This window comes from Uloborus diversus, chromosome 1 (assembly GCF_026930045.1).
Source record: "Uloborus diversus isolate 005 chromosome 1, Udiv.v.3.1, whole genome shotgun sequence".
In the NCBI taxonomy this organism is placed as follows: Eukaryota; Metazoa; Arthropoda; class Arachnida; order Araneae; family Uloboridae; genus Uloborus; species Uloborus diversus.
In genome coordinates this window covers 249,465,363-249,480,964 of record NC_072731.1, presented here as the reverse complement: position 1 = coordinate 249,480,964, position 15,602 = coordinate 249,465,363, and the positions used below count along the sequence as shown (strand labels likewise).

The window sequence follows — 15,602 nt, the reverse complement described above, 5'->3', positions numbered from 1 at the left end:
TTAAAGATTTTTTTTAAGTGTGAATATCTCTTTTAGTGCTTTTAATGCTAAAAAAGATAATTTAAAGTGTGTACCAGTGCTCGGATATGAAAAACTAATTTTAATAAAAATTCAATTTAATTTTGGAGGCAGCAAATTGCGTGATTTAAAAATCTTTTGAAAATATTAATGTCTGTTTCAGTGCCATAAGATGCACTGCCTTAATGCTAAATAACAGAATTAAAAAAAAAAAAAAAAAAAAACTAAGCACTTTTCATAATGTACTCAAAATGACAAAATAACTTTTATGGGTCAGAAAGAACAATTTAAGTATTCCTGTAGTTTTCAATTATTCCAAGAAAAAGACTTCTCAAATGAAGAAAAATGTAGAGAATCTTTCATCATTAGTCATGTAGAGAATCTTTTATCATTATATAGCTTTCATTCACAAATTTGAGTGTTGAAACATTTTTCTAAATGGGAAAGTGTAGTTTAAAATGACTTGAGCGCACTTTTCTTCGCCGCACTGAAATTTAGTGCAAGTTAGTTTGGACTACGGGGAGGGGTACACCACTCCACCAAGCGTTTTTTTTTTTTTAATAATTATTTTGTTATGCGTATTTTGATCAATTCTTCGAATGGGAGTGGGGTTTTTATATTGTTTTAATTATAATACGCGATGTTCGCTTAAATTAAATATTCTGCGGAAGGAGGGTTCGGATTTTCATTTTCTTTTACTCGTAACGCGCATTTTTATCTGGCTCTCCCTGACAGACGATTTAAATCTTCGTGAACCAAATAAGTGCGAAAAAAATCTTCATCTTCTGGTGTCGGTGAGCTTCGGAGCCCCCTTGTCTAGAGGCAGAGGCGGCAAATAGAGGGGTCAAGAGGGGGCGGTTGCACCCCCAAATTTTTTCAGCTGAATGATAGAAAATGGGTGAATTCAATTTATGTAAGTCGGAAATCAATGTTCCTTAAAAAAAATCTTGCTTGTTCTCAGTAACTATTTGATGAAACTCGACACATTCTCAGACTAGAAAAAGTGTTTTCGTTGGTCGGTGCTTCATTAAATTTCCGGCAGTCGGGTCTGCAACCACTGCCTTTTCGTTATTTGGACGATGATTTAAAAATTCATCAAGTATTTTCCGGCCTTTTCAGAACATAGAAAACTGATAAAGGAACATAATTAATTTTAACTGGAGAAGACATTTCCTCATATAGGCTAAATATTTCATACTTGTGTGCCCAGTGTAACGATGGTATGTCCAATATGAGGAGCTCATGCAAAGTGATATGGCTCTATGGTTTTCACAAGAAAATTCCTTGATATTTTACATTCACTTTAACGCTCACTTTTGAGTGTATATTCATTTAATGAGTGTTCATCGCTTTCTTCTGCTAGAAGAAACAAGTTTCAGTTGCTCAATGCATTTATAGAAACTTCTTAAAAATTCATTTAATTATTGAATTTAAAAATAAAAAAAAACATTTCAACAAATATCTTTTATGGGGCTCTATAATTATGCACGCTTGGAGTGACGCAAGATGGTCTTCAAGAGTAAAACCATAAAAACATTTCTCTATAGCTTCAAAGCAGTGATTTGACAACTGGAAGAATTATTGCAAAATGATTCTTTGGATGGTGAAAAAGCTCATGCCTTTTTGGCATGCATGACTTCGTTTGAATTTTTATTCAATTTGTTTGTATTGAGGAAAGTTTTTGAAAAATGCTTTACTCTATCAAAACATCTTCAATCCGCTACCCTTAATTTTCGAACTATTCAAGCCACAGTTCAATCTACAATTGATCTGTACACCATACTACCATAGTTCAATAAACAATTGAAACTGAAAATAGATTTTACGTAGATGTATATTTCAATCAAGCGTGAAACTTTAAAAAAAAAAAACATTCTTCCTTCGTGCTAATTTTAAAAAGGCGAGGGGAAAAAAAAGGTGACAAAAATCCACATGATGATGTGAAGTCAAAGATTGATTTTTAATATTTTGTATAAAGTAATAGATTCAGTTTGAATGAAATTAACACAAGATTTGATGATAATTATTTTTCTGTATGGTTGGCTCTATATTATCTGAATTGGATTTTGAAAACGTAAAATAAAATGTTTCAATTATGAGTAAAATTTTTAGTATGAGGCAAGAAAAATTGCAAGCAATATACCGACTGACCGGTTATCACATCCAGAGACTGCAGTTTCGTCAGTCTGGAATAGTGAAGAACAGACCTGGAGGCAGATGACATCTCATTGAAGCTGCAACCGCCGACGAGACTAGATTATTCTATGATGAAAAATTAAGCCCCTCACAATTTTTGAAGTTGCCTTAGGTGGTTTTGAAGAGCAATATATAAAAGTGTTTTCATACATAATTTAGTTACTTCAATTATTTTTTAACTATTCCAATCAGCTCAGCCAGTAGAGAAAGATTTTTTTATTTCTCAGGAGGTTAATTTCGAAGCACAATGGGCAAAAAAAAAAAAAACTTTTCTATTTAGCTGTAATGGTAAAACAGCACGACACTGGGCACTGATAGATTAGTAACATGTTCCCTGCTCTTCCGAATTCCAAAAATCATGTATTAAAACTTTTCCAAAAGCTATAAAAACTTTAGTATCGAGATGTTTTGCATGATAACTTATTAGAAAATGAATCAAAATTTTGATTGTTTCTAAACACTAATTTTTATTTATATTAAAGCGATTTTATGACCACTTCCTGTTAGCTTATGTGTGTGTTTGGTACCACACTGTGGTAATACACATTTAAGAAACTCGACCCCCCAAATGAAATGCTGAAATGCCGCCCCTGTCTAGAGGGGAAAAAAATCATTAGGCCTAAACCTTGATTTCGCCATTATACAACAGATTGGAGCATGTATTTAGCATGATAAGAGAACAGGTGACTTTAATTGGGATGAAACCCGCATAAATACTTTTTCTTTTACTCTATTTCTTTACATATAAAAACAGGTGTTAAAAACACAAAAGCTATAGAGAGCATTTTTCTTTCTGGAAATAGAGGAAAGGCTCAGATCATCGTAATTACAAGTATGTGGGCGCCATGAGACAACGAATAACAAATTATCACTTCGGAACACCTCAATTTTATCCATTAGTAAATATAATTCTATGTAAAAAACCAGCAAAATAAAAAATTTGAGTTTTCAAAGAATGAAATAACATTAGGGGTGGACCACACGAAAATATGTTTTATTTTAATGCAAAATAAAATATATATCTTTTTATAAAAGAACAATATATAATTTTTTTTTAATCAATATAATTTGAAAAAATAATAAAAAATATAATTTCTTTTATAAATAAAATTTTTTTTTTGTTTTAGTTTTTTTTTTTCCTTATTTCTTTTTCTTAAACTGTTCCTGACAAAAGGAATTTGCATAAATTACTATTGTATATCTTAATCAAAAGCCTTGATTTTTCTGCGCGAGTTGAAATTTGTTCAAATATTCTGAACATGAGCTATAAATGTTTTTAACCATTTTTAAAATACTTTCCTCAATCTAAATCATATAACTAGCACAATTTATTCCATTTGCCACAAGTTACAAATACTCTTAATTAATAGAATTTATTTATTTCTGAACATTCAAATTGAATCGGGAATGAATTCTGTGTATATTACCAGCTACGGAATTTTCTCGGTGGCGAGCCGTTTCGCCTATGTCAAAATAGTGAATTACAGGTTTGTCCATAATTTAAATATTTGGGGATATTTCGATAATTGGGAATCTGCCGCGGTCGTCTCATTTTTGGCGTAAATAATTTTATTTTGGTAACCCTGCTGATTTTTTGTAACCCTATGAGAATAGATGTTTCCGGTTTCTTTGTTTAGATTTGCAAAGAAAAATGCTTCTCGCGCAGGCGCTGGAGCCAAAAATTGACGCCAAGGAAGAAAGATCGCCAGATTCACAATTATCGAAATCTTCCCAAATATTTTTATTTAAATTATGAATGCGATTACATTTTTGCTAAATAACTTAAGATTTTTTTAAAGTTACATTTCATTTCGAGCGATGAAGGTAAATTTCCATCATAAAGCGCAAGTAATTAAGCGGAATTGACTTCATACGTGGCCGACCACTTGGCGATATCTTGCCAAACTTAGCATTGAAAGTGAACCACCAATACAGTGTCAGCTTGGCGATACTGCCAGAACTTGGCGAGATTTCCATAAACCCAATGTTGGACCAAGTTTGATATTTCTTTCTACATCGTCAATCTCTGTAAAAAACTATCTTGCATCGGTTCGAAACAAAAAAGAGATTAAGAGATTAGAACATTTAAAATGTTCTTCTCACTCTTGGGCATTTTTTGCACTAAAATTTTGTTACTTTTACAGGTGCCATTTAGTTTCTGTTATTGATATTTCAAATTTCAGACATCAGCAACATATTTTTTTAAGAAAACGTGATTGTTTATATTTACTGCGCTTACCATATAAGAAAATTCCATAAACAACACAGATTATTTCCGAGCAACGTTCCGAGATTTCCGTGGTCTCCAGCACCAGTTGAAAATCAAGTATATTTGCGAAAAGGTTTCCTGAATTCCTACAAGTTGCATTAATGCAGACTCCTCATTTAGGGAAATATATTTTTAGCTACCAGTGTCATAATATACTCAGCGTCTTTATTAAGTGTGTTGCCTTCAGCTCAACTACGGCCTTTCCAGATTAACTGAGCTCCAAATGAGGGTGAACTGGACATTGCAGCTTTTCTAAAATCGCCGGCCCATAAAGTGTTAGGCTTGCAATTCTGTCTTAGCTTCGGCCATATTTGCTGAGGAGCCTTCATGGTAAGTCAGGAAAGTTCCAAGCTATTACAATAGACGTGTTTAAGTTTTCTTGGGAGCTTTTTCGTTCATTCCAGAAACATTTGACTTTTGTTGAGAATCTTTCCTTTTTTTTATCCAGGTGTGCCTACCTAGGGGGAGGGGTCATGTCGCAGACTGCGCCATTGAAATTTTTACGGGGGTTATTTTGAGGGCTATTTTTGTTATCGGGGGGGGGGGGGGGGTCTTCACAATATTTAGAGGATGTGCGCCCTTGTTCTTAGGGGGGCACCCCTGTTTTATCAGATATGTTACTATTTAAAAAACTAGTATGTTGTGGCCATCACGAAACTTTCTTCTATATTTTTCCTTTTTCTGATCCCTCCCCATGCTTGACGAGGAAGCAATATTCCTAACAAAAACAAAATTACACATGCAAAAACTTGACGACCATCCCAGTGTCTGAATTATTGTAAAAACAAAACAAAGAGCGAAAATTGAAAGTTACTTTAAAAGCCTTACTTGAATTAATTACAAATATTTTATTTATTAACAAACATAAGATGGCAACAATTAAAAATTTTAAATCATTGAGATAATATTTCCGATCATTTCCATACAATTAAAATCACGAGAAATACGCAGACGACAATCTATTACGATTTATCTTTCTTATTGTTGCATTAATAAAACTATTTTTATTCGCAAAAAAATAAATAAATAAATAAATAAACACCCCTTGGAGCGATTGGTGTCAAAATTGAACCAAAGCCTGTTTACGTATGGACTCACATATATTCCAAATTTCAACCAGAACGTAGCATTACTTCTCGAGATAGGGCACTCACAATGGAAAAAAAGAACGGGCGATTGCGCTACCCCCCTTTTTAGCTGTTGACACCAAAATAAATTCAGCTCTTATCCCCACTAAGGGCTACTTGTCAAAAAATTTTTGTTTGATTCCGTTTATTATTTCTTGAGATACAGCAGTCACAATTGACGACAAAAAACGTTCTATAACTCAACCCCCGTTTGAGCTATTGACACCAAAATTGAATCAGCACCTGCTCCTGTTAGTGGCAACATATGGACCAAATTTTGTTTGATTCCGCCAGTTACTTCCTGAGGAATAGCAAGCACGCGTAACTCAAAAAACGTCCCATTGCTCCACCCCCCCTTGGAGGAATTCGCGCCAAAAACCAATGGGCACAAGTTCACATAGCGGCACATATGTGTACCGAATTTCGTTCGATTTCATGCGGTAGTTTTTGCTGTAGAGTGGCCACAAAAAACTGGTCACACACAGACGTGACACACACACATACATACACACACACAGACAGACAGACATTTTCCAAAAATAGTCGAAATGGACTCAGCACACCTCAAAACGTTCGAATTCGTCAAAATTCGAAATTCGAAAATTTGCACGAATCCAATACTTTCTTCTATATATTAGATATAGAAGAAAGTAAAAAGCAAATTAGCTGTCCATTATTTTCCAGGAAAGTATCTGATTTTTTTTTTTTTTTTTTGGCAGTGCAATATGTGGCGGAAATGGTCTTACGTTAGAAGTATACGTTAAGTATACGTTAAGAAACAAAAGGTTCGGTTCAAAATATCAATTTCAGAAATAAATACATTGCAAACTAAATTTACTTTACAATAGCCGAAGTCAAAGCAGCATTTTGTCATCTACTAAAAACCATTTCCTCTAAGCATTTTACTTGTATAGTGAATCTAATTCCTCACATATGTTTTTTTCTCTCCTGAAAACATGCTTTCGCAGATCACCCTCATAACAAAAACGCCCTTATTTCAACAATAAAAACATCTCATTAATTTTCCTATCTCTGAACCACCTGTAGTTACCAGTCATTAACTGATCGTTTGGGGACAAAAACACACCCCCGTCTCTCTCGGAGGCTGATAAAGCACCCGTTGCAATGGGCGATAAATTGGAACAAACAGCTGTGCACACAGACAAGGGTTTTTCTTTGCATGTGTCGCTCGAGTCGCTACTTCCGCGACTTCCACAGCTGCTGATAGAACAAATATGTAACAGGGCGCATAAAACATGACTATAAAAAAAATTCGGTTCGAAAACCTCTTCACTCATTACGCAGCGACAAAACTCCATGTAAAGTACATAAAAGTGTTAGTTTATATGTGAAAAGAGGAAAAATCAGTCTTCCGGGATCGTTTCGTTTGCCGACGCATCAGGTTAAGTTTAGCCATTTTGGATCGGACTTTCCATTGTTGCAATGTTAGGGTTACTACAGCAAAGTTCCAGATTTCGCCAAATTTAACGAAACTAATATTTTATTTAATAACAATTCACCTGCCGCTAATAATTGCTCACAGTGAACAATCACCAAACGCGATAACTCGCCAGGAAGACAACCATTCCAGCACGCGCTCCGATCCAAAATGGCTAATCTTAAGCTGATGCGTCGGCTCGTATATATAGGGGTCTTAGTCTAGTCTAGAGCCCCGCTATATAGATAGGCCGACGCATCAGCTTAAGTTTAGCCATTTTGGATCGGACTTTCCATTGTTGCAATGTTAGGGTTACTACAGCAAAGTTCCAGATTTCGCCAAATTTAACGAAACTAATATTTTATTTAATAACAATTCACCTGCCGCTAATAATTGCTCACAGTGAACAATCACCAAACGCGATAACTCGCCAGGAAGACAACCATTCCAGCACGCGCTCCGATCCAAAATGGCTAATCTTAAGCTGATGCGTCGGCTCGTATATATAGGGGTCTTAGTCTAGTCTAGAGCCCCGCTATATAGATAGGCCGACGCATCAGCTTAAGTTTAGCCATTTTGGATCGGACTTTCCATTGTTGCAATGTTAGGGTTACTACAGCAAAGTTTCAGATTTCGCCAAATTTAACGAAACTAATATTTTATTTAATAACAATTCACCTGCCGCTAATAATTGCTCACAGTGAACAATCACCAAACGCGATAACTCGCCAGGAAGACAACCATTCCAGCACGCGTTCCGATCCAAAATAGCTAATCTTAAGATGATGCGTCGGCTCGTATATATAGGGGTCTTAGTCTAGTCTAGAGCCCCGCTATATAGATAGGCCGACGCATCAGCTTAAGTTTAGCCATTTTGGATCGGACTTTCCATTGTTGCAATGTTAGGGTTACTACAGCAAAGTTTCAGATTTCGCCAAATTTAACGAAAATAATATTTTATTTAATAACAATTCACCTGCCGCTAATAATTGCTCACAGTGAACAATCACCAAACGCGATAACTCGCCAGGAAGACAACCATTCCAGCACGCGTTCCGATCCAAAATAGCTAATCTTAAGATGATGCGTCGGCTCGTATATATAGGGGTCTTAGTCTAGTCTAGAGCCCCGCTATATAGATAGGCCGACGCATCAGCTTAAGTTTAGCCATTTTGGATCGGACTTTCCATTGTTGCAATGTTAGGGTTACTACAGCAAAGTTTCAGATTTCGCCAAATTTAACGAAAATAATATTTTATTTAATAACAATTCACCTGCCGCTAATAATTGCTCACAGTGAACAATCACCAAACGCGATAACTCGCCAGGAAGACAACCATTCCAGCACGCGCTCCGATCCAAAATGGCTAATCTTAAGCTGATGCGTCGGCTCGTATATATAGGGGCCTTAGTCTAGTCCACTCTTCTAGACCTTACGTATTATTTAAAACTATCCGGTCTTAAGCATTACTGCCGTGGGCAGGTAAACAGCAGTATCTGCAAAAACAGGGGTGCCGACGAGGGAGGGGGATTATGGTGCAAGTTGTGCTATCAATTTGTTTTTTTTTTTTTGGGGGGGGGGGGAATGGGTATTTTTAATTCTTTATTCAAATTTATTTATTAATTTATTTTTAATTTAAATTATTGATTGATTTATTATTAATTTAAATTATTGATTGATTTATTATTGATTTAAATTATTGATTGATTTATTTTTAATTTAAATTATTTTTTATTCTGTTTTTATTTTATTTCATTTATTTCTTTAGTTTGTGTGTGTGTGTGTGCATGTCATTGGCGTAGCACAGAACTTTTCTAATTAAATAATATCAACAATAAAAATTAAATAAATAAATAAAAATATTTTAAAAAATAAATAAAATAAAAACTAAAAAAGGGAAGGAGGATCGAGAAATTTCTTTTGTGTGTGGGGGGGGAGCAATCCGCGCCATTGAGCTTGGGGGGAGGGGAGCACTCCTGCGCAGAAATGAGTTTCCGAGATATTTGAGGAAACGCGTTTGGGACTTCATACCAACGATAGGGAAATGTTGGAAGTAGACGTTTTTTCTCGCTTTCTTTTCAGCGGAAACCAAATGAGCAAGATTGTACAAAAAAAATACAAAAAAAGCAAAAGAAAACTTTGCCCTGTTCCTGCCCAAGACACAGTACTCATCTCACACGATTACAGACTTAAATTTCTTTGTAATTAAAATATTTAATGGGTCACATTTTCACAGAAACGGTCATTTTCATGTCCTTGTTGTAATTTAATAATATTTTATGATTTGTACATATTTTTAGGTGTTATCTTTTCATCCATAAGCTCACTTATTTTGCATTGAAAAAGAAGTTCCTTGTAACCACGAAACACGTGGATGTAGTTTCATGCAAGTTTGCAACTTTTAACGCTGTTTTCAAAGAGCATTTTTACTCTTTTATGTAAAAAGAACTCTAGCTTCCCTGATAATACATATTCGAAAAAATAAAATTTATAGTCAAACATTTTGCACTATTATTGCTTTCCATGAAAGAAAACCTTACTTTGTAGCATTGTTTTCTTTTAATTGCTTTTAATGAGAGGAAAATTTGGTGTCCATATCATTTTGTAACCCAATAGAGAATTATAGTATACCCTTTCTTGTCCATAGACTATAAAAAATTCACTTTTTTTTGGTATTATGTAGAATTATGTGTGTAAGATTCGAGTACAATACGACAAAATATTTATGTACAAGTACTTTGTCACAACTTAAATATTACGTTTTGCGCTGATTTAAAATATGTATTATGTTTTTCAAAAGAACTTATGTTGAGAGAATGAAAATAATTTGCACTTTCTGTACAATTCGCTATTTTTTATCAAAGGTAGTTAAGATTTCTCCCCTTAATTATGTTTTAAAGTTGCTTTTATTATTTTTTACTGACTTATTGATTTATTTGAATTTGGAACTGATTTTCTTAAGGATTTCAAAAAAAAAAAGAGGACTAAGCATATTTTTGAGATTTTCTTTGATCTCCTGCCAAGAAACAAAATTCTTCATGACATTTTTATAAAACTTCAATGGACAGCAATCAAATTACTACAAAAGCTAAACATTAGGAAAACTTCCTAATGGGCCGAAGGGTGTGGCTCGTATGAGAAAAACGCAGGTGATTTCGTCTGTCTGTTCTCGTGCACCCGTACACCTGTTTATCAATTTGTGAGGTTTTCTCGTCTTATGTGTCAGGTGACGAAAAGGGGAGAAAAAAGGTGCATGAATAAATCATACAGAATGGGAATATTAAACTAATTATTACAAATATTATTATTAGGGGGATTAAAAGGTAATATCGTTTTTTCAAGCAAATACATTTCTAAATTTTTTATTTTTAATCAACGATGTAGTTACGCTCGTCTGCTTTTGTCGTGTAGTGCACAAATATTTAATCCTGGCTAGATAGAAATTAATCTGTTTCTGAGCAACAAAACTCTGGAGATGACATTTTGGATATCGGACAAATTTTCAATTTTTTTTTCCCGTCACATGTAGATCGGAATAAAGGGAAACCAAATGGTGCAATGTCAGGTGAGTTTGAGGGTGAATCAGCTCACGACAGTTCATTATTATTATTATTATTTTAAGCTTTTGCTTTGAGCAATGTGGTCTTGCACTACTTAATTCCCTTTCGTTATTGGGAACATACCAGCAGTCTCACAGAAAGGAAGAACTGAGAAGGAAAATGCCGCAACCTCTTGGTGAAATAATTTCCGTCAATTGGAAAGGGAGAAAACGCTACTACAATCGACGTTTTTAATTAATCCGCTAATTAAAGTCTTACAAAGATGCAAGTTAGTTAAACATGAAACCCGAAAAATTACGAATCTTTCGATACCTGGTTCGAACCTCAAATTGCTACCGTTTTTAAGAAGTTAGAATGACACAGATGCATACATACGTACAGGTAGCTGTTATCATTCTGCGTTTGAGAAGTTGGATTTTAATACATAATATTTTAATGAAATTCTTTTGTTTTTAAAACTAAATTCAGTGGTGCAACAGCCCATGGTTGCCAAGGCCAGTTGAGTCATCTCTGTTTTTGTGACCGAGTATTCTGGGGTGCAAAGCAGATGTTTCCGGTTAGGTGATCGGTCGAACGTGGAACCTTTAGTGTTTAGTTCCCAAGAACGCTTGGTTCTCATTTTACCGACCCACTGAAGGGAGGAAGAGTTGTATTTTTGTTTTTTAATGACGTGATATCTGAAGTTGGCGGATTATTCTGCATTTGAATGGAATACTTTTCGCATTAAATAAAGGTTTCTTTTGATAATTAACGAATTAATAATTTGTCTAATTATTATCCATTTTAGTGTAGCTTTAAATCTTGTTTATCAGCGTGTTTTCTTCAAAAGTTTAAGATTTAATTTAAAATCAAGTTGTTTCTGGCAAGGTTTTGAAAGCAGATAAGCGCTTTGTTTTGGCTAGAAGAGAGAAAAATTCTGAAAACTAGTTAAGTGTTGCACTCTTTAATTGGTAATTTCTCCAAGGTAGACAAAATATCTATGAGAACAAAGAAAGATGAACATTAATGAAGTATGACAAGTAAAATTGCGTCAATCATTAAGCATGTATGAAACTTTAGCTCATTTCTTAAAATATATTCCTTAGTAACGGAATAAGTGACATCCAATGATGACCTATGCACATGACTTTAAAAAATAGTAAAATTGAGACAGTGAGAAGCAAAGGGAGGACTTTTTATAGTTTTGAGTAAAATGCGTTTAAAGTTCAGATCCCGGATAGGCTTTCATTGATTTTTTTTTTTAAATCATTCTGTATAGCATCATCACCTACGAGGGTTACTAGAACTAGCGTAGAACTATCGGTATTTTTCAGTCAAAGTTACGTCACATAGGGCATTTTTTTTTTTTTGAGCAATCACGATAGCTTATTGTTCTCATATGACCGTTTTTGGTGTCCGTGCCTTTTTCAACTTGGACCAGAAGCCTTTGCAGCACCACCACCCACCGTCCTCTGCTGGCGGCGCGGCGCGGCTGCTCCGGTTTTGAGCTATCCGCTTCTATTGGTCGGAGGCGTCATGTGTCCATGTCCTACACATACGCACGCTCACACACATACACACACACGACTTCACACACATACACTCACACATGCCTACGTGCATACACACAGGTCTACGCACACACACAACTATGCACAAGTGACCGCCCCGGAGGAGAGGCAGACTTGGGGGGGACAGGAGCCGTTTCTAGAAACAATAACTTCAATGAGTAGGGTCCTGTCTCAGTTCGTGATTGCGAAAAACATAATTTGAATTCAAAATTTCAGAATTCAAATTAATTTTCTTTTTTTAATTTCTGGTGATTTTAATTTATTTATCGATATAAATTGAAAACTGAAAATTTCACAGTTGGTGCATTCAACAACTTTAATTTCTAAATTCTATGGGTTGCCATATACTTATAGCTATCACCAGCCGCATTAGCAACTTTTCTATAGTTGCCAAGGTAGAAAATAAACGAGTCGAAAAACCAAGTGGCGTACTTTTAACGGAAAAGTACCGTACTATCTCTTGCCCCTAAGCAGAGAGGAAGGGAGGGGTTCTCATATCATTTGTACTTATTATATCCTTCCTTTTATTTTGGCACGTACATTCCCTTGATTCGGATTGCCTCAACAGAATCCATTGTTTGGATTTTCATTGTATCGTCTCCACTAAAAAAGTTGATTTCAGTCATTTCTGTCTCAGATTTTGGCGATAAAAAGGATTCTGCCAAAAGCCAATTTTAATTTATGTTTTCTGCCATGTTTAAGGCGTTTATTTGGAGGTTTTATCATAACTTGGAATGTGCTAAATAGGCGAAAAGCCCATTGCCCGAAAAAGCTGTGGCTATTATTGCCTACCCCCTCATACTAACTGTACATTTTATAAATTTTTTCATTGTGAGTTAATGACTTTTCTTTTTTTAAATTGTTTATTTGTTGCATCATTTTACATTTTAATTCGCAACTCCAATAAACTATAGGGGGCGCTGCAGCCACTGTCTAATGGCGGATGAAAAAGGTAAAACAAACAAATGCCGTAACTTATAACTTGCTTTGATGTTTTGTGAATGACAGCAATTTTTTTAATTGTTTTTTTGGGAAGCTTTCTCTTCGATTCTTCTGAAATTACATTACACCACAAACTGTCTGAAGCCTGTAATTTACCTCAAAGAAAACAGGTGGAATGTGGACTGTTTTACCTTTTTCGGTAGTATTGTTAATCACCGCAAGGTTGCGTATTCGAGCTCTGGAGTTGCGAATAGCTTAGTTTAGCCGTTAGACGGAACGTTTTTGATTTTACTGTTGCTTTTAGTCTTGTTTAATGGCTTTTTTTCGCTCAAAGCTTCAACATCAAACTCTACATTTCAGCAATATCGATTTTGGCAACGTTTTTCGAGCTTGTTATAACTAGTTTTGTGAATTGTTTTAAAAATGCGCCAAATATTCAAGGTCATGATAACTCCCCCGCTTATTTATTTCCGATAAAGCCTAGCATTATAATCTAAGTAGTCATCAAAGGGATTTTTATATGCCAATGATTCCATTTTTCGCTCATTTGGAAGAAGAGTGCCACAATAGGAAGAAATGAAATTTTACAGGAGAAGCATTTGAAGTTGGACTCTTCAGGCAATTTGCATTAAGAAAAGTAAGTTTGCCGTGCTCTCCAGTGGTTAATATTAGAACAAAAAATCTGTTGTTATTTTATAATGAAGATATCATCATTTAAAGGCCTTATTTAAGCCCCCCCCCCCCCCAAAAAAAATAAATAAATAAAAGTTTCGTACTGTGGCACTTTTTTTCCAAACGAGCAATATATAAAATTTTTAAAATTTCTAAATAAAATTAATATATTTGTTTACTTTATAAGTTTAATTTTAAAACGGGAATGAAGCTTGAAGTGATTAAAAAATCAATAACTGTATCAAATAAAATTTTGAACAGTAATTTTTGTCGAAATTGTGATAAAATCGTTATTATTGTTTATCTTTGATGCAAGCTTTCCAGTATTTTAATCACTATGTAATGGGCTTAAATTTTATCTGATTTTAAGTACTATAGATTATGCATGGTTTTTTAACGATTATGAGCTGGATTCATTTTTGGTGACTACCTTAAATAGAAATTGCTATATGTAAAGTAAATAAGTTGAAAAATTCAAACTTAAGTTTTAATTGAACAGAACTGCAAACTAAACTGGCAAATTTTATGAATAACCTGATTTTATGTAACTTCAAATTAGTTAAAAATTGATACTCTCACTAAATGAATTCATTACAATTTATTAGAACACTATCAGAATATTTTGTTTACTTAACTTAAAGTACAAGTACAATGGTGTAAATTAAAATTCAAAATAATCGTCAGTAATTATTAATATTCGTTCGAGACATTCAATTTTCATGAGAGCATAAATAAAACGTATGTATCCTTTTCAGAAAAAATAGTGGCAATTAATAATTGGGAAAATAACTTAAACTAAAATACATAAAATCGCATTTTTTTGTACTATTATTATTTATGTTTACAAAATGAAATTCTGAACGTCGACTTCTGGATTAATATTTCTAACTAAATATTTCTGACAGATTTAAGGTGTTATAAAAGTTTTTTTTCCTCCATATCTTTGAAGAAATTATCGCAATATGGAACATGCCAAATTGACGGAAAAAAATTCCATCGATAAAATACCTGCTGCATGTTTCGCTTTTCATACTTTAAATTTACATTTTAATGGAACGTTATATCTTAGTTAATGATTTTTTTTTAATTTGGCGCATTATTTTGCATTTTAATCGCATAATTAAATTATTTTTTGGATTTCAACAAGTTTAATGCAACTTTCAGTCTTGTTCAATGGCTTGGTTTGTTAAAAAATTACATTTTAAATTTCAAAAATATCGATTTTGGCAACGTTTGACTAGCAGATGAGCGATTCTTTTTCACTATTTGGCGAAAACTTTTGAAAGCATATCAAATGCTCCTCGCTATGATAATTTCCCCGCGAATATTTTCTTAAATACTGTACAATTTAATACTTTCATATTGTCAATTTTTTTAAATATTAACTCAAACGGAAAATATTTAAACTGCAATGCCACCATAGCACACCCACCATAAGGTGAAAGAACTTCAATAGTGTGCAACCATACATCAACATCATAATTAAAGTAAAGTAATTGTGAGTTTATGAAGTAAAATATTGTGTTAACAGCCAAGCAGATGTTAGGAGAAATACCACTCACCGGCAAACAAGTCGGCAATTCGTCTGCACTGCAAAGCTTCAGAAATAAGCACAGAAGCCAACAGAAGATATTCAGCTCTTTCGGTCGTTGCGAGAGGCGATACATTTTAAACGATTCTTTTAAACAAATACGATGAAGACAATTTTATCATTCATCGCTTTATATTTGATAGTTTGATTACTAAAATGGGAGATATATTTATAAAATAAAACTGTGAGAGCAAAGAAGACACACGGTTCCGTTTTGAGAGAAACCCCGACCGTGTGT

The 15,602-nt window shown here is 34.2% G+C and overlaps 1 protein-coding gene across 1 annotated transcript in view; it reads right to left on the bottom strand.

The window, feature by feature from the left end:
• LOC129234232 (endosome/lysosome-associated apoptosis and autophagy regulator family member 2-like) overlaps positions 1-15,602 on the bottom strand; it is a 93,596-nt gene extending 77,994 nt beyond the window's left edge. The window contains exon 1 of the mRNA XM_054868166.1: positions 15,336-15,602. Coding sequence (XP_054724141.1) covers positions 15,336-15,440 — 105 coding nt within the window. The 5' untranslated portion in view covers positions 15,441-15,602. The remainder of the gene's footprint in view (positions 1-15,335) is intronic.